Raw genomic sequence first — 23,296 nt, 5'->3', positions numbered from 1 at the left:
GTCTTAGCTCCTGCTTCAACACGGGATGGGCTTGAAGGTTTTTTTGGTGTTCTCCATCAGGACAAGGTCGTATCTGCACAGCTGTGGTCTGCATAAAAACAGTCAAAAGTGAAAAATCGGCCTTTCTTGTATCATCCCCCGGGCAAGTCTCCCAGCGTGCTGGAGGCTTATGGAAAATAAGTCATGTTCTCAGGACAACCGGCTTGAAGTCCACCTCACTTTAGGTGGGCTTCAAGCCTTACTGAGGTCAGGGCTGCCTTGAGCATATTTTCATTCTGTTCTACATTATCTTTTGCTTTGCCTCATGGAAAAACAAAACAGCAAGCAAACTGAGGTATCGGCTACAGAGTTCACGGGTTCCCTTTAAGCCAATCTACACTTGCCCGGCCACCAAATGTGCTGCACACCAGACTGTAGCCTGTGGCAGCCCCTCCTAGGGGAGAGGGGACAGCCTCTGATGAAATGTTTGGGCATTTGCAACTAAGATTAATTGTGGGTCTGGGGCTGGAAGTGACTGTGGAGATGTAGGACAGGAGAAGGGGAGTGGCAGTGAGGGGGATGCTTATGAGACATGCACGATCTTTTCCTAAAGGTAAGGGTAGCAGACCTTCATGAACTGCAGAGAAATATGTTCTGCAGCTCTGTCCTTTTTTTGCTCCACCCTTCTCGCTCTGTGATGTGCAATCCTTGTTTTAACCCAAATTTAAAGCATCTATGGCTTGATGTCCACATACTGTCCTTGCACGCAAGGTCAACCTGAGAGATTCTGTACTTGCTGAGCTCAGACAGAGATCCTGTCCTCCGAAGGTGGCCTAAAAATCAGGGAAGTTTAAGGGTAGGACTGTAGAGCAGATAAGAGGTTAACAGGGTGACTGAAGCGGCTGTAGAAGTCTCATCAGCAAATGACCTGGTAGGTACCTCATGATGTTGTGGGCAGTAGTCAGTGCATAGTGGCCAGCAGCTCCCAGTTACTGGAATTCCAGGAGTAAATTAATCTCCCTGTTTGACAGGACATAGAAATTGACTGGGATATAAAATGTGTGTTTGGGGCTGGACATCTGTATTTCCCTTAGAGTTGTGTTTACTTTTAGCCCAGAGTTCAGGCCTGGGCAGCTTCTCTGTAGCTACTCAAAGGTCATTTTCCTGACCAAAGGTTAAAATGTCAGACCACTAATTACATGTTTTCAGTACAATAAGACAACCTCTGTGTTCAAGTTCAGCTATGGGATTTGTGTGCATGCACTAAAGGCAGAATTTATTCTCAAGATATGTATGCAGGAATTATTAAATGTGAAATAAATATAATTCTTCTGGACGAACTCAGCCAGGCCAGGCATCTGGGAGATGCATTTACTTCTGTCCAGTTTGCAACAACAGAAATGGTTTGTAAACCTCTGCTTACCTTTCTGGATTTGTAAGTGACCGGAACCTCATTTGAAGAATCCTGAGTTTGAATTTTGGGCCAATGACGGATCCTGTGGAAAATGTCAAGGAAATTCTTTCTACATTTTCAAAGTCCTGGTCAAATCCAATTAGCACAGTGATTTGGTTGTACTGCTGGAAGGCTGCAGCTTCTCTAAAGATAAAGCAGACAAGGTGTCAGAGAGTCACCGAGGGAATAGCACCGTTTTTAATATATTCAGTGTAATATTAGAAACAGTGCTGGGGGAGGAGGAGGACTGAACTTACGATTAGTTTCTGATTTACAGGAAATGGGTATAGATTCAGGTCTCCAGGTGCGAACCTACTTAGCCACTTTTGCACTCAGTTATTTGGGGTGGGAATGGGGACACAGAGGTCTGATGCTGTTTGCTGTGGTCCCAAAGCAGAATCCTCACTGTGATTCTGCTTTGAACCCGCGTGGTCTAGACCCAAATGATGTTCGTACGTGGCTGGCTGTGCAGACCTGAGCACCGAGTCATGGAGTCGTGGAGTTTGCAGAATATGTTGCTGTATATAAAAATGTGGTTGTAACAACGCTGTATGGCTGAGGTAGCTTTACAAGTGGAAGACTGTACCTTCTGGGTATTAATGTCCCTAACTAAATTTCTGGTAGTTCTCTTCTGGCAAATGCAGCAGAAGCATCTGTGAAACAATGCAGCTTTGACCAGAATTAACAGAGAGTAATCCACCTTCTCCGGATAGGAAAATAGCCCAGGCTTAAAGACGTGAAGCCTTCCAGGGCTGGGGTTTGACCCTGGTCCTTTTTGACAGAGTGGCTCGTTCTGTTTTGAGATATGCATGAAAACTGCACTGGTCTTGGGGCAAAAGTAGCAGAGCTGCTCACAAGAACGCTGTGGCCACAAAACGCGTTCTTTATATAGCCAGTTGTTGTATGGCCATAGTTTAAGGTTTCCCTTACGAAGGTGAAGAGTGCAGATGTGACTGGAAGTTTATCCCGGTTGCAACACTCAAAATGACTGGCCTTGTTCAGAAGTTTTAGGAGACCTGACAAATAGGACAAGTTTTAACCTGTCAAAGGTGTTTACGACGTGTGTGTATAAGTGTGCTGCCTGGTGGGCTGTCACAGGCTCGGCAGAGCGGGGTGGTTGTGCAGCCCCGGGGAGCTATGCCGATTGCTCCAGTGCAAGCAGATACGGCTGAGAGAAGATGCAGTTAGAGGCACTTGGGGAGACTAGTTGAGCAGGACTTGTTTGGTTGAAGTGCGTTTAGATCAATCAGGACTTTGCGTGTCCACATAAACACCATTAATTTGCCTCTCCAAGTGGAATGAATTGATTTGGGTGTTACATATTCAGGCCCAGGTTCATCCCAGCAGTCTTGGGCACCTGGAGCTGGAACAGAACACTCCCAGGAAAGGGAAGGAAAGAGGGGGAGATGTGTTTTTCCTCCTGCTTTAGTGGAAGCCTAGGACAGCCGTGCCACTGGCTGAGATTGTCCACTTTAGTCCTTAAGATGACTGAGAGGAGCCCAAACCAAAGGGCTGGGCTGTCAGCTGGTGTGCGCTGAGGGAGTCTGGGAGAATCACGCAGAGCCAGGCAAGCCCTAAGGCACGTACACTATCAAGTATCAGCAGAGAAATTAGAGGAGGATATCTTGCCTCCTCCCAGATGCAGTTGTACCAAGTGATTTGCTAACATTTACAGATCATCAGATCGGTAAAACTTACGGATTAATTTTAGATTCTGCCTTCTTCCCAGTTTCATCAGCTAGTACGATGCTGAAGGTGCCTCTTCTGGTGTCTTTGTTCCATGTAATAATATCCACAAAGTAGTGATAAACTGAGGTGAGAGAGAGAGGGTGGTTAGACCCTGCACACTCTGCTTTGCAGCCGGCTGTGTGCCTGTCGGGGAGCTGAGCTGCAGATGGAGGACGTCTTTCTCCCGTTTGCTCATCTGACACAACCCGTTCAATTTCTCTCTAAAATCTCTTTCTCCTTCCTTTGCAGAGATTCCTAACAAAAATACTAAGACATGTCTAGGAAAGCACTACAGCAAGGGCTCACAAGTGGCGTGCAAGATGGCCTCTCTGTATGGGTTTCAGCACACTGCCTTTCACTCCCTGCCTTCCCCATTCATTTTCAGACTGCCTTTTCTTTCTCCTGTCCGCCTCTGATCCCTTTCATTTCTGTTCTCAGCAACTTTCATTTGTCTTCTCTGTCATGGAGCAGAATCGCCTGCTCTTTACTCTGATCTGTAACTCACTGAATTCACTTGCTGACCGGCACTGGAGCTCAGGCCATAATCCCTGCCCATGGCTTGGTATGTTGGTGATCATGGGGGTGAAACCTTTTTTCACCGATTCCCCCTTGCCTGGGCCCTTTCCCTGTGCCTTTCACTTTTGTCCAGCATAGCTTTTTTTCACCTGTTCAGCTCAGAGCACATCTTTGACTCTCGTTCCCACACACCTCTTTCTTGCACAAGAGTGGTGTGTTGTTTTGAAACACAGTTTAGGAACTACCCTTTTATGTTTCGTTTGCATGTTCTCAACAAATTTCCTAGCACTGTAAGCAAGATGAGCCTGTTCTTGCATGTCTCTAGCGAGTAGTTGCCTTTCACAGCACCAGGCAGGTTTGCAGGTAAGGAATGTAATGGTAAGACTGCCGATGGACACAGTTCTATCCAGCAGCCACTGGCTTTCTTTCTAAAATGCTGGCTATGATGCCAATAGCAACTAACCATCTCTGCTCGGCTATTGCTGAAGGAGGCAATACACAAAGAAAAATCATCTCAGAAATCTTAGCCACTTACTACAAAATGGCTCTTTGTCCGCTGTGTCAAAAAACATACTTGTCACTGGATGGCTCTGTTGTGTTAAATAGCTTTTCCACTTATGGGCGTAATAACCTATAGATGACAGTTTGAAAATGAAACAGAGAGTTACTGCACAGGTATATAAACAACTAAATTGCTGAAAATAACAAAGCAAGTATTTAAGAAATAGCGTATTGCTTGCCAGCTGCAAGGTAGTACTGTGACACATGCTCCCGTACTCTGTAGACTTATACCAGCGCTTAATTTTACTTGTGTAACTAAAGCCAACTGAGTATCTAAATATGCCTGGTTACTGTTCAGCACTTATTTTAAGATTGATCTTTTCCCACATCTGATATCCATGGTCAAGAAGGATTTCATTTGGCAGTGGGGAATGAAAATCATCCCCTTAGCTTTGCAAGTTCATTTCTGGAAGTGTCAGGTTTTTTAGCATCAACATTTCAGAAATGGCAGCCTGAAGCTGGGCTGTCACATCCAGGCTGGGACACCTCTGTGGGTCAGTTACAAAAAAGCAGAATACCCTTTCTTCACCCTCTGCCATTACTTTTAGAGTCAAGAGGCGTTTGTGGTGCTGAAAATTTTGTAGGAAAGATTCTGTTTTAGCAAGAACATGCCCCTATCCCTCAAACTCTGCAACTAATGGACTTTAATTCATTGTTTCTGTGACTTTAGTGTAAAGATCCTAAGTCTTGTTTTGGCTCTTCTAGTTCTGGATCCTTTACACATGGATTTCTGTTCTAGAAATGTGATGTGACCGCACAAAGAGCAGGAAAATTTCTCAGGCCTCTTTTGCCTGCAGCAGAGGCTTGTACCTCTGCAGAAGTCAAGGAGAGACCTTCTCAAAAACCGCAGTGATCATAACTTACATGCTTTTGCAAAGCACCATGTTGTGTTAGTCCTTTAGCAAAACATTTGTCACACACCAAATTACAGTAACGATGGCAGCTCTGTTAGACACGTGTATTCAGGATGTATTTACATTCCCTGAATCCTTACCTAGGATGGGGCATGGCATAGGCCAAAAAGTTTCGCAGCTGGTACATTTGCCGTTCCTGTAATTTCTGTACGAGTCACACGGGTATGCAGTAATATTGCAGCTCTGTTTCAGGGATGACATGAACAGGAAAACAGACCTCTGGTGGTCACATTTAAAATACTGCAATCCTTAATCATACATAGGGAAGAAATATTTTGTTAGCAATCCTCATGCTTCAGGAAAACGGTATTAATGCACTAGCGAAAAAGGACACACCAGTGGACAGTCACTGACCAGTCTAACCACAACAGATTGCACTGGGGAGCACTGGGCTGTGGCAGAACAGTAAGTGGGCACTAGCTCTCCCTTTGAGCGCACTCAGCTGCCTATGTCAGCTTTTTTCTTCTTGTCTTTTTTGGTTTTAAAAACATACTTGTTTGTATTGTTACTGCAGTTCCAGAGGATCCAGCTATAGATCCTGCTCTGTCTCAGGTGTTCTCATTTTCTCTCTGAGCTCAGGCCTGACAGCTGGATATTGCTTTTTTTTGGCACATGGCCTTCCACTTTGGTGTAAAAAACTCTTTAGAAAGACATAACTAATAAAATGAGTTGTTGCATGAGGAGCAAAATGAGTGAAGCCTCATTTCCTATGGATTTTTTTATTCAGGCTGGTTTCCTGTGTAGATTCTCTTGGGTCTGATAAGGGTTGAGTTCACATTACTGCCTTTTCTTCTGTCAGGTATCTTTCTCAGGCAGCTTTCATAAAACCAGTTCTGCTGCTGGGCTGGAAAGCAAAAAACGCTTTCTTGCATTCAAGACTAGGGTTCTACCTGCCAGACTGGACTGTCTGTCACTGCCACGAAAGGCGCATTGGATTCGGTGTAACTGCCTACCCCACATTCATCTTGAGCCTCTTTTCTGAACAGGTTCTTGCCATTGCTAGTCCTTGGGGGTTTGTGTGTGTTCTCAGTAATTTAAAAAAACGGTATCTCACAGGTTTTCTAAATGTAGTCACAAAATGAAGGCACGAATCTACCTGATGACTTTTTGCACAGAGAATGAATCCCATTTGCATTTGTGACAGAGAGCAGAAGGATCACCCCTAATTCATATGTCTGCCTGATGCATATCAGCTAAACTCGTGTTACGTCAGCGTGCTGGGAAGAGATGCTATCATGGCTTTCCCAGAATATGGTTTTCATGTATTTTCTAAGCAGTGATGATGTTTCTCTGGCCTTCTCCTCTTTTCTGATTGGAAACATTTTGTCAGTGTTTGTGCAATTCAAGGCAGAATTAATTACCAGAAAATATTGTCAGTGGACAGCCAGGCTGGTCGGTCCCGCCATTGGGGTAGAAGTCTATGTGGCCTAGTGCTTCTGTGTAACCTAGTCCTGACAAAAGAAAATATCAGGGTTGTGAGGAGGGAATATGAAATCGTAAAATGCAGAAGAAGGAAACATAAGAAATTAACTGGAAACAATAATAGTTATTTAGCTCTAGGATGCTGCCTGCGCAGGAATATTAATGTCATTTATCTATTTAGGCAGCAGGCCAAACAGTTGTGACCCAGCTGTGTCATTTTAGCGATGGTATCAAATACCTAAAATAAGCCTGTGCGTGTGACTAAAAAATTTGGCTTTTTGTGTCGCTGCATGCGGGAGAGGAAAAGGGATGTGAAACGCTGGGTATTGCTGTGCTGCTGAAGTCCGAGTTCTTGGAGGGACTGGGAGAAGACGAGAGGCAGCGATGAGGTGGGAAAGCCAAGTGCTGGGGTAGGGTGCCAGTGGGAGCAGAGCAGAGGACTTGCACACTGCGGGACGGGCTGGCGGATGTGAAGACGTGCTGTGCACCCGTTGGGAAAGGAGAGGGCTGAGGGAGGTTCCAGATTCGCCCTAGAGGAAGGTTTAGCCCACGGGAGGTGGAATGAAGACTGGGGAGAAAAGCCACGGGGTTGGGGATAACTGATCTGCCGTGCGAGGCTAGCTTTTGAGATGCTGCGTGCTGGGCGGCAGCCTGGCCCCGCAGTGCGGCGTTGGTGTGGAACTGCTCCAGCAGAACTGTGTGCTGCGGTAGCAACATGGCACTCCTGCACCAGTGCCTAAGTCCCTGTACTTCATGGGCCACGAGGCTATAATTGCTATAGAACAGCAGCATGTTTTGAAACACAAATAAAACAGCAGCTCTCGAGGGAGTGCTGAGCACAGTGTGGGCAACACAGGACCACAGAGCCCTTCACAGCACCAGTGAAGGAGACTGCTGTCCTCCTGGGCCACAGGAGCAAGGATCCCCCAGCACTGCTGCCTACCGGAGCCCCCGCTTTCCTGTGCTTCCCATCAGTCTCTAGGTTTCCTCATAGTGGTAAAGGTGTCACATACCATCGGTGTCCGAATGAATGACATCAACAAACTGCGCGTCTGTAGGATCCAGCCTCTCACTAGGCGGCTTTCCTCTGTACAAGGGGCCTGCTGGGTCAAGGCCTGCAGCACAAAACCATGGCATCACTTCGGTGCTGTGCAGTTCACTCCGCTCACGGTGAACAGCTATCCTCGAAGCAAAAGGACTGACAGGAAGAAGGGCTTACCTGTGATTCTTCCAAGTGTACCATCAAACATCTGTCCCACAAAGCCAGAGATGTGTGCTCCCAGGCTCACTCCTATCATGTGCAAGGAGTCAAGTGATGCTCCACCAACCTGAGATTTAAAAGTACTCGTGGTCACAGATTTTAGGCACATGAAAAGCATAAAAAATATCAGGAGGAGGAACATAAATGCATCTCCCTACTTTTCCCACATTTTCCCTTGGTGGGTTCCACTTTGTGTAAATATTCCCCCTTTGACAGTCCCACAGTACAACTAGCACTCATGTTTGAAGGCCCATATCCGAGAGAGCTGCGATGAGAACAGTTCAGGCAATGGTTATATTTTCCTGGGGTGGTGACTACAAGTGTGGACAGAGTATTCATGGGCCCCATGAGTCCAACTCCAGTTGCTCACATGTGATTTCTGCAAGGCGTTAGCAGACACAACGATCCTAATGATCCAGTGTCATCATTGACTGTGCCGGTGCAACAGCTTAGAGGAGCTGCGAACTGAAGCTGGTCCCCATAAGCTGACTTTTGGACATCCAGAAAAGTGGAAATAGAGTTTCTCTGTATGGGAAAACATATCTGTAGAGTTTTGTATCCAGAAATGTAGAGACTTAGACTGTAAACTGAATATTGCAACAAAATACCATAATACCAAGTCCAGGGGTAGAATTTGGCACTGCAGCATAGCTGCACTTCCAAAAATTAATGTGTTCCTTTTTAGGAGTTTCTTTTTCCATATATCCTGCTGTTTTTAAATACTTCCTTTGTGCCCTTTACATACTGTGCATTAATAACTATATCATAGTGTGAACGTTCAACTTACCAACATTTCATCAATAAGTTTCTTCAGAATCTCAGCAACTTTCTTGCAGTTTCTGGAAGCGTTACTGTAGATGAGAGTTGTTGCCCCCCGGTTCCAGTCCACAAGGATGACGTTCATGTCTTCTACAGAAAGCAGGAGATGTACCAAGTCAGAGATCCAGACTGGGGTAGAGCCTGTGAGTCGATATCCGTGGATGATGAAGGTGGTTTTCTTGGTCACATCTAGATACTTGGAGGCTGTTGAATCGAGCTCTTCAGCACAGTTTGGGTTCTGTCTGGTGTAGAGCAGCAGCTTCACTTTCAGGTCTGTCCCTATCAAAGCGTTGCCAATGCTGAGAGCTGTGAATGCAGGGCATGTCTCCCCAGGATCTGAAAAAAGCACAGTGTGGCAATCCTGAGGTTAGCACCAATGTGTTTGCTTTGACCTACTCTACCTGCCAGCCCTGCACAGGCACAGGAACATATGTGGTGAGCTGTCTGAGCCAGGGGTGCGCCTTTCCTCTCCATCATGTTCATCACTGGAGTTCTTGCCACGTTGGAACAAAGACAGCAAGTGTACCTTCTTGGAGCAGCATTCCCTGAAACAGCACAGTCCTGCTTCCACTAGTAGCTGGGAGATGGCATGGACTCTCTCCAAAAATTCACTAGTGTGAGGAAGGTATTAGAGACTGACGACTAGGATGGTTGCTGTATTGGTTTGAGAGCACACCCAGATGCTCTGGACAGGTTCTAGGGTAAAGAGAGATCCTCGTGGTTTGTTTGTAACTCCAGTCTGGAGCTGACAAGCTGCAGAGGATCTTGCTGTTGTGAGGGGCAGCTCAATGCTTCATTTGTATTTGCAGATGCAGCCTGCTATTTCAGACTGTGAAATGGGACGCCCTTTGACTGCATGAGATATGTTACTGGTATTGCTTTATACACAGGTGAAGAGTAACTGAATTTTATGTAAGTGCTGCTTTATGGGATGGTCTGTGCCATTTGAAAGCCTGTCTTTGTTCCTTGCCTTTCCAGCAGAACACCAGCTGAGCCCTCAGAGTCCCATACAATCTCCAACAGGGCACTGGGAGGGAATGGAATAACTGTCTCCAGACAGGCACTGCTTACGAAGGCCCACCCAGGTTTTGTAGCCTCTTTCTGGCTCACAGTCCTTTTTCCCCAAATCCCCTTAATCTTATTGAAGAACCTTATGGGAGAGACTGTCTCTCTTACACATATGCCCAGGGCTGCAGTAATTGTTCAGGCTGCAGTAGCTAGAGAAATCTTCCTGATCTCTGTTGCTTAAAGGGCTGTGCAGTAGGTAGAAGGGTTTAGAAAACCAGCAGCTGTAAGCTAATTGTGCTCTATCAAATCTCCAATACTCTATGCATTTTAATTTCTAAATGATAAAACTCTCACAGTTGCTACGAGCAACTTTCCCTTTTCTCCTCCTATGGAAATCAGGAGCATGAGAATGATATAAATGCTATGTGCCCAGCACATAAAATAATCTGCTCAGTTGCCATAGTTCTGCTAATTACTTTGTAGAAGCCCCAGGAGCTCCAGAAATAAAAGTTAATAGGCTAAAAGGATGTTGCAGTTAAGTCCAACTGGATATTTTAAATTGCTACTATAAATTCAGAAATAAATTTTAACATTTGAAATCTGTGGAGTCCTTCCTGTATAAAGCCTATGGTAAAATATGAATAGCGGGACAGGAGCAGTGGAAAATGAGCCCTCAGGCAGGCCCAGTGAACGTCGGTTGAAATCAGTGGCCTTTGAATTGAGGGTGTTCTGCCTCTGTAATGCTTCAGTCGGGGCTCCCAGGGGCAGTCTGACTCTGGGGCCTGCTTGCAAGAGTAAAAGTGACCTGGGTGGCTGTCTCCTGACCAGCTTGCTCTCACCTCATTCTTACAGTGCCAAGATGCTCCAGAGAAACAGCAGCAAGAGTTCCCCTGTGACGCTGTTCATGTGGAGATCTCAAAGTAACTAGCAGAGAAAAGTTATCATTTTTTGCTGATACACACCAGCATACATAGTGATACTTAACGACTGTCCTCTAGGTGCTACTGCAACATAAAAAAATACAATTATGTTTATTTTTTACTAATAACTAGAAATTGGTTTAGTTATTGTTTAGTGTTATTATATAGTATTGTTAATCATCTTTACTGCCACTGAAGCTGTAGTAATGCAGGCAGAAATGCCAGGCAAGACTTACTTCTATATGGAGCAAGATTGCACTGATTGCTTAATTTGTTTCTGTATCTCCTGCATTATGCTGAGACTTGCCCAGAGGAGCACTATGTTTGTCACCAGAACAGCCCAAACCTTCTGGTAAAGAAGAGCTTTTGCAGAGCTGATTGGCATTTGCTAATACCTAACACAGGAACTGTTTAAAAAGCCTTGTTATATCTGTACCAAGTCTGTTAGATTTGTTCTATTTTGATTAACAAAATCAGATCAGTGCTAATAGCGGGGGAAAACCTGCCAGCTTCTCTTCTGGCAGGCTGGTGCATATCCCAGCCTCATCCACCATGTGTTACAAAAGCTGACACGTGAGGACAGTCAGTTATCCTGGCTTTGCTCTTCATTCTGATAAGCACAGTGGATCCTACCCAAATGGCTGGAAGTGTCTTTGAAACTCCAACATGATTTCTGTGATGGGGGAAGAGGCTTATTAAGATTAACTCTGCAAGCAACTAAGTGAGGTGGAAATGGAAACTCACAGCCTGGCACTGTACTTAACCCGTGTCCAACAGATCTCTTCCCTCCAGGAAAGGTGAATAAATGTGGCAATTAACCCAGCATCCCATTAACTTGTTCCCAGCCTTGTCTTGGCCATTAGCTTGCTGGACAGCCTCAGGCAATTCACTTTTGTCCCTCTGCTCAGTTTTCTGATACGTAAAATAGGATGGCAAACAGCAGTTTCCTGGGCAAGGTGCTCTGACATCTCAGCAGCTGTAACAGGGGCATACCAATCTGTTAAACCAATGTTCCTACGTGGGAGCTGGACATCTTTTGTCTCAAGCTTGAGATCAGCCTCTGAGGCTCTACTGCAGCAGGAGGGGCACCCTCAGAATAATTTGGTTCTGAAGTTACATACGTGTGTATATATATATTCTAAAGTTTTATACTCCCAAGTGGGAGTGTTGCGGTCATGAGAATGGTCCCAGGTAGACTCTGTGGTATTTACTGCAGTCAGTGGTAGTTAAGCACTAGTTAAGCTGGTTAAGATCCTGCATTCCCCTGGTCTCTCTCATTCCTTTCTTGGAGACAATGTTTGGAGGCTTTTTCTTCCTTCTGGATGTTCATCCTACAGACAGGCAGGGTTTGCAATAGTGGCATTTTGGTGCTGTGATCTTAAGGCTGTCTGCATGAATAGAATAGCAGCTGAGCTTTTTTAACTCTATCAGTCTGTCCTCTTGCAAAGTGAAGTTCCAACAGATTTTCACTTCAATGGGTCAGTGGTCACTTGGTCAGATTTGTAGTTGTCCTAGCTGGGTCCTCGGGAGACTGTATGGCCACACAGAGCCCGCGAAGTCAACACCTTGCGTGGACCTCAGATAAATGTGTTGCTGCTTCTGTGTCTGTCTGCAGTTTCACTGACGCTCACAACACTGTCACCTTGCCTGGGCTTTTTACAGCGTGTTTCAACAGCCTGGTCTTATGCATCAATAATGAAGTCGTCAGCTTTAAGCACGCTTCACTTCCACACAGCAAATCTCAGTAGCATTATTGAATAATTCCATCACTTTTCCACAGAGAGAGTGTGCCCTCTATCTCTTAAAGTGGTCTTCAGTATCTCACTGGGTTTCCTTGGTGCCTTTTCACATAATTCTCTTTTTCCACTTATTATTACTACATTTCCTACAGCGTATTTAACAAACTAAGCAAAACACGACCCCGAGATTACTCCAGAGAACCTGATGAAATACAAGTTAGTATGTATAAGAATATTTTTTTTTTTTTAAATCCTGTTTGCTATCCTACAAAGCAGAGAGCTATAACTTGACTTGCTCCCATGTGTATGCTAACACAAGGCAGTATATTTGTTTATTGTTACACAGGTTGATTCTTGATAAGGCTATGAGGATATCAAATGAAGCTTATTGTTCATAAATGGTAATTCATCCTTCGCGTCTGTCATATAAGACACTGCTGAAAAGAAATCATTCTTCTCTGAAGATTTCAAATGACATTTTCAGTGTCGATGGATAGTACTTATATAAGAGAAATGTTTGCAAAGTGAGGAAAAGATAATAAAAATGACTTCTGGTTTTACATTCATGTAACCAGTATAATTTGCTTTGCCAAAATAAATAATGCTAGTGAAAAACCCTATGTAGTAACTATAATGCAGAGGGTAGATACATTGATGTTTCTGCAAAGCACAGAAAGCGTGTTATATTCGACAAAAACATTCAAAACACGTGGTGGATTTCTTACCTGTTTTCATCCCATACAAAAGGTAGACAAACACGACACACAGCCTCAGCATATGGATTTCCACATGGAACTTCTACAGGTGAAAGATTTTAAGGATCCCACAATTTCTTTGGCATGTATCTGCTGTCTCTGACAACAGTTCGCTCTCCTTTTCTGCCAGTAACAGTAGGTGTGGTGAAAGGAGGAAGTTACCAGCCAAGAAATTAAGACCAGTCTTCAGTTATACAACTAAAACTTCTTCTTAAAAAGGTGGGGCACCTTCTATTCTACCAGGTTTCCTTATTTTAAATATAGTTTGCCCTGGGGAATGACTAATCAAAGACACAAATGGTTTGGTATCATGCTGTAAGCAGCGATTTGACGACACGTGTTGAAACTAAGGAAATTATTGCATGTCTATTTGCCTTTTGCAAAGAATGTCAAAAGGCAGCAAAGAACGTAGGTGTCACTGCAAGTCTGATAAGCATCTGGGCAGGGCCAGCACTTGGTTTCACAGGGCCCTACGTTGGTAACATTCATGACAATCCCTGCTCTCCCATGTCCCTCTGGCTTTCCTGAGCATTGTGGCCCAGGACCTGCGAGATCCTCTCATCTCAGGCAGGAGGCAGACGGACAGCACGATGTCGTGACAAAGGGAAGGTACCAGTTCGAGTCAGCCTGGGTCTCCATTGGGCTGCCGAGCAGCTGCTGTCTTGGATGACACTCGTGCATCTGGCATCCCCACCACATTTTCTTGCAGACCTGCTGGAACCTCATGAATCCAGCTCTAATTCAAGTAGGAAAGGCTTTTTTTCCCCTGCTGGACAGGAGGAGGAAGATGGCAGATGCAAAGACAACTGTCGGGGGCAGAAAAGGAAGTCTGAAATTGGCGCTGGAAGATCTAGTGGCAAAATTGGAAAGATGAGGGTGGTGGGGAGTTTGTAAAGGGGTGGGAGAGGGGAGGGGAAGAGAGAACAAGAATGGCTGCTGGACAGAAGCTGTGTGGTAGCTTTGCCTAATGTTTTCTTTGCAGATTCTTCTAACGTAGGCCAGGGAAAGGTAACGTGAGGAAGATCAGACACACCCCATTAAGCACAGGCTCTGTTTTTTCCCCCTGATGATGATCCAATGAGGAGCTGAACTATTACAGTTCCCAGCTGCATAGCTGTTTCTTTGGTCCATGCTGTACATGCTAAGCTTTTTGACTTTGCTGATTCTTGGGTTAATCCTTAGCTCTGCCTGCTGGCTGTCTGCAGCTCCTTCTTGTTCAGACAAGTGCGTGCCGCTTGTCTGGTGCGGGCACGGCTTACACCTCCGACGGAGGAGCGCACCCAGCAACACCCGTGATTTTTTCACAAGCACCCTGAGCTCTCCACCCTCATGCAGCTCAGCAATCACAGTCTCGCAGGACACGTGCCGTGCTGTGATTCCATTTGGTAATCACACAGGCAAAAGTTGTTTTTTGTTATTTTGAAGAGGATAAAAATTGAGAAAAGACACCAAAAAACTTCTGTGGAGTCTGGAAGCTGCAAGCTCTAGGAGAGTGCTTTTTCTGATGCACTGGCAAAAGAAAATCATTTGAAACATTGTTTTCCTTCCAGTTCCTTCCTCACCTCTACCAGTAATCCTAAACTCTGTCAAAATATTTTCTCCTTAGCAAGTTCTGCCAGTGGTGCAAAGGAATCAGTCCACCAGTGAAACGCGCAAGATGAACAGAAGGCTTTTGCCTATTGCAAAAGACATTTGAGAATCAGAGATAAAATGAGATAAAGAAATCAAGAGGGCTTTGCCTTTCTTCTCAGCACAAAAAGAGGTAACATTTTATTGCCTGAAGCTAAGCCACACTTGTTTCTTTTCCTCATCACTTTCCTCAGATTTCTGTTTCTCATCTGAGACAGCTCATCCAAGTGGCTATCAGTTCAGCAGGTGGAACACTGGGACTGGCAGGCTCTTCATTTTAACTCTTAATCATCCCTCAAAAGACAATGATTTTGAGTAACCACCATTTTAGCACAAATCAGACTGTTTACAGTAGGAGTACTGGCAAACATACCCAGGATGTCAGCACTGGAAATGCTGTCCACGGCCACCATCAAATCCTGAGATGAGGAATTCAAATAACCACCTGTGTTTACAGATTACTTGAATCCTATGGACCAGTCTTTCATGCCTGCCCCACAAAACCTTCCTTAGCCACACCCTAGTTAGTAACAAGTGACTTACTTGTTTTTTGTAACTGAACTCTAACCACAGAATACACAGGAATGCTTCTTGGGACATAAGCCTTCAGAGTCAGAAATTGTCCCACCGTGAGCTTTGAAATCAATAACAACTTGAGACAGTAAAAACTACTTTTTTATCACATGTAGAAAACATTTAAGATCAGAATTGGCATCAACTTAAGAACAATTTAACAGAAGATACGAAATAATTTTACATAAGAGAAACATTCTGATAGCTCTGAGGTGTCAGATAGCCATTGTTACTTCACACTTATTATAGAAGCATTTTAAACTGTGTTTGGTCACTGTGAGTAGAACCATTTGAATCCGAGCCTTTTTCAGAAACGTTATTTCCTCCTTAGAGAAGCTTATGACAGCAATGGTCAGCTGAAAAATATTTTTTATATTGCATTCATGCATCCACTGCATGAGATCTCACTGATGCACTAGTTTCCCGTGGGTGGAACGTTTTCATGGAGATACTGGAGAGCCAAATCTGTCCACTTCATTTCTTGCTCTTTCACAGACTCAGTTGTGCCACCATTGTCTTGCTCGGGTTCAGGAAGCTCATTCTGAGAACAAAATAGAGGTACAATGCATTCCACACATAATACGCTTCCTGAAAGGAGCGGGTTACTAAGACTTCATATGGATAAATACAATAATCCACAAATGAGACCAGAGGGTGCATCTGAACAATACATATCATACATACTGATACACTTAAAAATATTACTAAGCCCAGTTATGAACAATATTCTTTTCACATGAATATGGTGCTTAATCTGAAAGGTAAATTGGGTTTCCAGGACCCTGGGGCCTTGCTATACGCTCAGACTGCACACGCAGTGAAGAAGGAGAATGTGTAGCAAATGCAAAATAAGTAAATAATAGTACGATGCAATTATTCCATTGCTTGTTTGCAATGTGTTTCTTTTGCTGTTGCCAAGAATACGGATACTGCATTTATTATAGCTGTTATTAAGACAACTGTAACATGTTACTTTCCTATGGCAGGTGAGAAATCCTTCCTCTTTCTACATGCTGAACACAGGTGTGGCTGTGCTATATCAACAGCAGAAGTCAGAAACCCCTACCAGGTGCAACACAGAGCTGCTCACGACACAGTAAGGAGGAAGTACAGTTTAACTGAGATTTCATTTTCCGTCCTTATATGATTTGTTCTCTGTGTTGCTGTAGTGGTGCAGTCACACAGAGTGTGTGTTACTCTGCCAGATGCCATTTGGGCAAGAATTCTGAGTTCTAGATCTCTGGAAATCCCAGCATGAGCGAAATAAAATTCTTTAGTTTTGAAAACAGCATATGATTCGAGCCCATTTGAGTTCATAGGAATCTCTCAAGTGAGCACTGGATCAGATGCTCAGGACAGGCTTAAATACCACTTTACAGCCATTCTGTCTGCTCCTTTACAATGCCGCTGAGTAAGACTCCTGTGAATTTGTGCTGGTTTTTCTATGTGATCTGAGCCAATCCCATCCCTGGGGATCTTTATACCCACAGCCAGGCCTTCCTTTCTATTGTTAGTTGATGAGGCTTCCTGCTCTGAGGCTGCCATCTGTATGTGACTGGAAGTAGCTGAAGAGATGGCTGTAAGGAAAGAGACAGTGATGTTTGGGCACAGGGTAAAGGCAAATGTCAGCAAGGAACTAGTTTATAATATTCGGCCTGCCTAATAAAGGTTATCCCGAGCAAAGGGGGGTTTGGGCTCTCGTATCTCAGAATCACAGTTCTGCGAGATCATTCCCTCAAGCCCAAATCTTGGCAGGAAAACTTGTGTACTGTATACATGGATTTTGGTGGTGTGTAGCTGCTCCTTGCCCTCTCTGAAAAGACAGTGGTGTAAGAGCTAAAGCTTGAACCATGTCACTGGCAACTTGGAAATGTCTCTGTGCTAAAAGAAACGAGCAGCCTATCAATCCCCACAATCTTAGCATGACCGCTTTGTCAGTGCTAGCCAGGGCAAAGCTTGTGTAGCAGAGAGAACAAGGAAAGGGAAAATCCTCAGATACCTCCCGCTTCCCTGGTAGTTCCCAAATGGCTAAGGAAGACATGGGTGGGGGACATCTGAAGCTTCAGCTTGGGGATTTGTGGGATCGGAGGTAGCTTTTCCCCAGCTGCATCTCTCTGGCCTCGTAGCTGTACAAGCTGCTGTACGCTGCCTGAGAAGATAACTGCCGTGTGTCGGATGCAGCGCTACAAGCAGGAGTCCCACTGCAGGTGCCAGTTTGTTCACTACCATCCTTGAACTGGCAACAGCAACAGTGTATTTGGAAAAGACTGATCAGGAAGACATTTGAAAAATCTTCAGCTTCTTTTAATGGAATTTCAGAAAGTGGAAATAAAGTGTAACCAAGACTGCAACTGTCAGCATGAGACTGATCCTCTCTGTTCTACAAACCAACTGGGAAACCACTTCCAACACTAGAAACGTGAAGGGGAAGCACAGAGAAAGGACGATTCTACTTCTCCCTGATGCCAAACCCAGAACTGTGCGATGGGAAGGGCACTCTAGTTCTGAGGAGATACAGCAAATGGTCAGGGGAAGGGGGAGAGAAACACCTATGTCCTTGTCTGCACACAGGAATGACTGGCATATAGGACAGAAAAAGAGTCAGATCCATCCTGGGAACCTTTTGTACAAATTAGCTGCACCACAAGCAATACTCTCTGTGCCGTTGGAAGGGGCTGTGGTAAACACACCGGTCTTAAGTCAGATTGATAAGTAGCAATTCACCTACCAGAGGGATAGCCACGTCCTCGTACGGCAATTTATCTTCCCTCCACGCATCATCGATCAAATCCAGGATTCTGCCATCCCTCTGCACTTCGCTGTCCATCGTTGTAGCAGGCAAGTACAGCTAAATCTGTGACACAAAGCAGATACTGTTTCTAACATCCACATCCCTAACCACGTAGCTGGAGTTTGGACTACAGGCTTGCTCCAGTTTTGGTCCAATTCCTGTTAAGTTTAAACTTTTATGGAAAATCTTGATTTTCCTAATCCACTCAAAATAGGGTTATAACCACAGGAGAACTACTTAATCTGAAAAGAACACTATCAAACTGAATTGCAGATTGATGAATATGTAAAACTAGCCTGTTATTGATTATGGAGATTTATATGAGTTTATAGCTACTGACCTTTAGAAGTCCCTTTTGAGTGGGCTTGAGGACCTAGAGCTCCCCCATCCCCTCTAACTCTGCACAGAACCATTGCTTATTGTTTGCTACCTACTCACTTTCAGTGCCGAACTCTTCGCGAGTCTGGGAAGGAGTCGGAACAAAGGACTAAATGCACACACAATGCTGCCAAAAACTGAAGTCCAGGAAAGTGGTGAAACAGGAGAAAAATAAGACCTGTCTTCCACCCTCAGCTACTATATCATTCCAGGGGTTTCTTGTGATCGTTTGATTAGCACTCTGCCCTCCTTGAACTGGCACCTCGGAACTCGCCCCTGTGTGACTCCTGCAGGACAGCAGCCGGCGGCTCGATCATGCCAGGGTTGGAGACTACTGGTATTTATTTAAAACGAAAGCAGGCTGGGGACTCTCGGAGGCTCTCGGAGCCACCTGGCCGTGCCTGGCGCCAGCGCTACACCTTGAACAGGCCTTGCCTTTACGCCCGGAGCTGTAGGGCGCTCCAGCCGCCCGCGGTGGGTGCTCGGGGACAGCCGGGCTGGGCGGCCCCGGCTGGGCGCTGGGGACAGGCCTAAGCGCATCCCAGCCCCGGTAACCGGGGCGATGCGGCCCCCCGCCCCTCCCGGTGCCCCTCCCGGCCAGTGCAGCCCCGTGGCCCGCCCGGCGCCCCCGCCCCATCCCCGGGCGACGCGGCCGCCTGCCCGCGCCCTACCCTGCCCATCTCCGGGACGCAGCCTCGGCGCCGGCAGTGCGCAGGCGCAGTCCTCGCGCAGCCGCAGCGCTCGCCCGCCCGCCCGCCGAGGCCCTGGCTTTGCTCCGCCGTTAGGTTGGCAGCGGGGGGGGGGAGGAAGGATGGAGGGACCGACCGACCGACCGGTGGCGGGGGTGTTGCGGGGAGGGGAGGCAAGCCAAGCCAAGCCAAGCCAAGCTAAGCTGAGCTAGGCCCGGCCCGGCCCGGCCCGGCCCACTGCTGGCCTCCTGTCAGGCGGCCGCCGCCCGCCCTCAGTAACGGTCGCCGACCGTCGCCGGGGCGGCGCGGAGAGCCCGGAGCGCAGGTCGACCCCGGCGTGGGGTCGGGGATTTCTCCCCGGGGAGCGGGGCTGGAAGGGCCCTGGGCAGCGCCTCGGCCTGCGGGCCGAAACGCTCCCCTTCGGGGCGTCTGTGTGTGTGTAAACATCGTAAGCGATCGTTCAGTGTGGAGGCTTCGGTTGGGGAGGAATTAAAACACAGTAGGATGAGGGTGCGTCTGCCGGAGCGGCGGGGGGCTTTAGGGTGGGCGCTTCTTCCCCGAGCCAAGCACCGGGGAGGTTCCCGCCGGGCTCCTGCCGGGCCTTGGGACGGCCGGAATGCCTCAACCAGCGGCTGGCAGGTTGAGCGCCCATTTATTGGTACTTTTGGGAAGTTCTTGCTGCAACGTGGGTCGTGCTTTTCTGTTCGTTGTAAGCTTACTTCCAGCAACGCTTTAAAATTGCATCCTGCTGTGTTTTTTAAATGCAAAGTAATCCCAGTCTTTTCTCCTGGGCAGTATTCTGAAGTCCTCCTGCGTATTATCAAATTTTCTCCACTTGACTCTACTGCTGTGATTCTTTCTTGAGTTGGGATGCTAAACCTTGTTGATTTTTAAATGCTTTATCTCTTTTTTTGCAAATACTTCCTTTTTCTTCAATTTCAGAAGTGACAGGCCAGCTCTAGCTGGACTTAAAGGCAGAGATGGTTTCCTCTAGTGGTATCTGTGTGGGTCTTTACTCAGTTGCCTGTAAATTGCACATTGTGACTTGCAAGCTTGGGAGATCGAAATATAATACTAAGTCAACAAACCCGATGTAGCATAAAACTGGCTAGAGGTGTCTGATTTTAAGGCTCTTCCCCCAAACCCGGGTAAGCTGGCAAGTATGCAAAGCTGGCAGATTCAGGCATCTTACCTTGGGGGCCCTGCTTAAAACCTAGCAGAAGCGAGAGTAGATGCTGTCTGGCTCCTCGTGGCACTAGAGCTTTCAGTGTTGAACTGATCCCAGCCTCTCACGGAAGGAGCTGCTGATAAAGGACCTGGATTGCTCTCCGGATTTTCTTTTTGAATTTTAGCAGACGTTCTCTGTGGTGGACAATGAAATCTCTCTGCTGCCCCCTGAAAATTGATTCTGTGTAGGTGTGATTAGAATGAAACAGAAGAGTTGCTGCTGGCTCATGTCTGCTGTTGCCACCTGGAGAACTCTCTTGGAGTGCTGTCAGCAGCTCTGGGGATCTGCTCTCCTCAGCGGCTCTGCCATCAGCCGTACAACAAAGATGTACTGCATACTGATTGAATTTTGTTAAGCACAGACAGGACCAAGGAGAGACAAAACACTATCAGAATAGGGATAGGAATTTTTTTTTTCCCCTCAGTGAAATACATATTTTCTGTACGTGTGTGGTTTAAAATACAGCTGAACTTCCAAGGACAGGCTTTCATCTCTGGATGTAGTTTTAAAATGCTGTAGGAGCAGGATAGAAGCTCTGATGGAAGTGAAAGAAATGCGGAGACTGCGTTTCTGAAAGTCTCACATTCTGTGACCTGTTGATTGCTTAATAATGCCATATTAATCTTTGAGGAAAGATGTTGTGAGGATCCATCTCTACGTACTTGAGAAAGTGCGTACATATTTTGGAAGAAGATTGTGTGAATACACCCCCCAGAGTGAAACTGAAGTGTAGTTTTATATCCTCAGGATGAGTTTAACCATTTTTCTGTTCGAGAGCCACAGTTTCACGGAGGAGCCACTGAAATAGATTCTAGCTTTCCTGGTGTGGTTCCATGGTAACTCATTTTTTTTTATTCCCCATTTTTGCCTTTAATGTAAACCTTTCTTGCTTCACAAATACGTGAAACTTCTATGCGTATGCATACATACATGTGTTCATGACTTAAAGGATGTCATTTTTAACTAAGACAATGTACTGCTACTGTGAAAGTTATTTTCGTAGCTTAAGGCACCAGAGGAATTTTTAAAGAATGAGTGTTATCTTAAAAGAGAATTCTCACAACCATATAAACTTGCAGTGTGTCCTGGATGCAATCGTAAACTGTAGTCTGTTTAACCTAGTCTGTAATGGAGACCTGGGAGAGACCTAATTTGTGGATGGATTCTTACTGCTACTTCCTACGAGGTGCTTATGGTTTTTCTCTGAAGTGGCAAATGCCCCTGCCGGAGGTGGATCTTGGGCTGGCCTGTTTGGAAGTCCCCGCGTGTTGCTGATCCTCTGCAGTTTGGTGCACCCAGGAGGTGGCAGGTCTGCCAGTCCCAGTGTGCTGAGTTCGCCCGTTTGCTGAAGTGCAGATTCTCTTTCACTGCTGCCATTTGAATTATTCTGTTCATTAGATCACATGATTATATCACTGCAATTTGATAGTGTTGAATGCTTGCACTGGGTCTTTGTTGTTTTTTTTTTTTTTGTAGAAAAATCTGTTTTCCTTTATTTGGTGGATGTTTGGCTTTTAAGTTCACGAAGGTGACTGCTGTTTTCCTTACCTGCAATTGTGTGCTAATTGTAATTTTTTAAACTACTTTCCTCTGTGGACTTCTGTTTGTTCTGCAGTTGGATGGAGAAGTAGCCTTGTTTGTACATTGCCATGGGTGACTGCTGCTTTTGTGTACTTTCCTAGCTGCTAAAGCCACCGGGATTTGATGATGGAGGCTTTGCTGGAAGGAATGCAAAGAAATGGGCAGGGGAGGTATGTATGCAACAGTATACACCAGTTATTCAAAATAGTTTAAGTACTAACCTTCCCTCTCATTCAGAATCAAATCCTCTGGTATCGGACAAAGCTTCCATTGCTTAAATAAGGACTTTGAAGTTTGTTCACTAGCGCACGCTGGTGGACAAATACAGTGTGCAGTGGCCTTGAGCTAGTGCAGAAGCAAAGCCACTGGGTGAGCTGGCTTTGCAATAATCCCTTGTCAGATATTATTATCTTTATTGCTAGAATTTTAAGTTTATGTCTTCCTGAAAACCTTGCCTCTTTTTTTTGTTGTTGTTGTTGTAAACCCATCTTACCTTCTAACGTCAGGAGCAGTAGTAATTAAAGGTGTGAATAAATTTTTTTTTTTGTAGCAGCCTTGCAAGGTTAATGAGACATGACTTTGTTATCTGTTTTTATTGAAAACATCTGATTATTTCCTGCTCGTGTTGAAATTGCAGAGTCCCATTCATCTCTGAAGAATCCTTGATGCTCTGTCTTAGGTGAAAGTGCCTAGACTTTTGGATCCCAGAGAGAGACTGTAGTGCCAATAATGGAAAAAAATGTTTTATGTGTTAAACAAGCATGAAGCAAAAGTCACTGGTGCCATTTTCATAGTCATCTTTGAGAATGTGACTCAAGTTTACTAATACCATGTCTTCTGTGTAGATATGGTATCAGATAACTGGTTGCAGAAGCCAAGTTTAGACTTAGCTTTGTATTAGCAGATGCTGTGAAGGAAATGTTCTTGCTCTGCATATTAGCTGCTAATTTTTGGTTAACTCGCAGGACAGGGTGAACTTCAAATTTAAATGATTTTGGCTCCTTTAAGAAGTATTTCTTTCCCTATAGAAAAACTGCCAAGCTGTGAAGTGTGCATATGCTCTGGGGGAACAGAAATTTCAATCCCTTAACCTATTGATTTCCATTTCTTTTCAGTGCTTCCTATTTGACAGGCAAATTAAAGGGGTAAAGATCATCATAGAGTTCACTGCCCTCCAGGGCTGTATCTTGCAAGCCTTAATATTGTTCCTGGCTTAGCAGCTTGTGAAGTTTTAGAGGAGTTAGTTGAATTGGCTTCAATAATTACTGCACCAAATTAGAAATTGCAGCATCGCTAGGGAGCATGCTCTCCCCAATGGATTGCAAATGTTTTATTCTTCATTATCATGTTGT

The 23,296-nt window shown here is 45.4% G+C and overlaps 3 protein-coding genes across 15 annotated transcripts in view; 1 reads left to right on the top strand and 2 right to left on the bottom strand.

Moving 5' to 3' along the window:
- CEP63 (centrosomal protein 63) overlaps nucleotides 1-23,296 on the top strand; it is a 43,158-nt gene that overhangs the window by 248 nt on the left and 19,614 nt on the right. For 2 of the 13 annotated variants that reach the window (XM_075157891.1, XM_075157889.1), the window contains exon 1: nucleotides 19,336-22,114. In XM_075157891.1, the coding sequence (XP_075013992.1) occupies nucleotides 22,068-22,114 (47 nt within the window). In that variant the 5' untranslated portion in view covers nucleotides 19,336-22,067. Of the gene's footprint in view, nucleotides 1-19,171; nucleotides 19,232-19,328; nucleotides 22,115-23,296 lie in introns of those variants that run through there. The other 11 variants (XM_075157887.1, XM_075157881.1, XM_075157885.1 and 8 more) reach the window with 11 other exon arrangements.
- On the bottom strand, nucleotides 16-13,097 carry LIPH (lipase H). Its single transcript, XM_075157896.1, has 10 exons — nucleotides 13,046-13,097; nucleotides 8,622-8,989; nucleotides 7,793-7,901; nucleotides 7,587-7,688; nucleotides 6,513-6,602; nucleotides 5,232-5,399; nucleotides 4,212-4,307; nucleotides 3,131-3,242; nucleotides 1,403-1,576; nucleotides 16-88 (listed from the first exon to the last, which is right to left on the bottom strand). The coding sequence occupies exons 1-10, from the start codon at nucleotides 13,095-13,097 to the stop codon at nucleotides 16-18; spliced, it is 1,344 nt and encodes a 447-aa protein (XP_075013997.1).
- On the bottom strand, nucleotides 15,362-19,185 carry ANAPC13 (anaphase promoting complex subunit 13). Its single transcript, XM_075157895.1, has 3 exons — nucleotides 19,118-19,185; nucleotides 18,006-18,131; nucleotides 15,362-15,818 (listed from the first exon to the last, which is right to left on the bottom strand). The coding sequence occupies exons 2-3, from the start codon at nucleotides 18,102-18,104 to the stop codon at nucleotides 15,693-15,695; spliced, it is 225 nt and encodes a 74-aa protein (XP_075013996.1). The 5' UTR covers nucleotides 18,105-18,131; nucleotides 19,118-19,185; the 3' UTR covers nucleotides 15,362-15,692.

The sequence above is a fragment of the Calonectris borealis genome, chromosome 9 (assembly GCF_964195595.1).
Source record: "Calonectris borealis chromosome 9, bCalBor7.hap1.2, whole genome shotgun sequence".
NCBI classification, from domain to species: domain Eukaryota; kingdom Metazoa; phylum Chordata; class Aves; order Procellariiformes; family Procellariidae; genus Calonectris; species Calonectris borealis.
The sequence above is the reverse complement of the archived record's forward strand: the minus strand, read 5'-3'. Positions and strand labels throughout refer to the sequence as shown.

Excerpts from the sequence above, each read along its gene's own strand:
- LIPH (XM_075157896.1), bottom strand. The coding sequence starts at position 13,097 with ATGCTGAGGCTGTGTGTCGTGTTTGTCTACCTTTTGTATGGGATGAAA. Across the intron at positions 7,902-8,621 it reads AACTTATTGATGAAATGTTG|GTTGGTGGAGCATCACTTGA; the intron begins GTAAGTTGAACG and ends TTTAAATCTCAG. Across the intron at positions 1,577-3,130 it reads GCAGAATCTAAAATTAATCC|AGAAGCTGCAGCCTTCCAGC; the intron begins GTAAGTTTTACC and ends CTTTATCTTTAG.
- ANAPC13 (XM_075157895.1), bottom strand. The coding sequence starts at position 18,104 with ATGGACAGCGAAGTGCAGAGGGATGGCAGAATCCTGGATTTGATCGAT. Across the intron at positions 15,819-18,005 it reads AGGACGTGGCTATCCCTCTG|AATGAGCTTCCTGAACCCGA; the intron begins GTAGGTGAATTG and ends TTTTGTTCTCAG.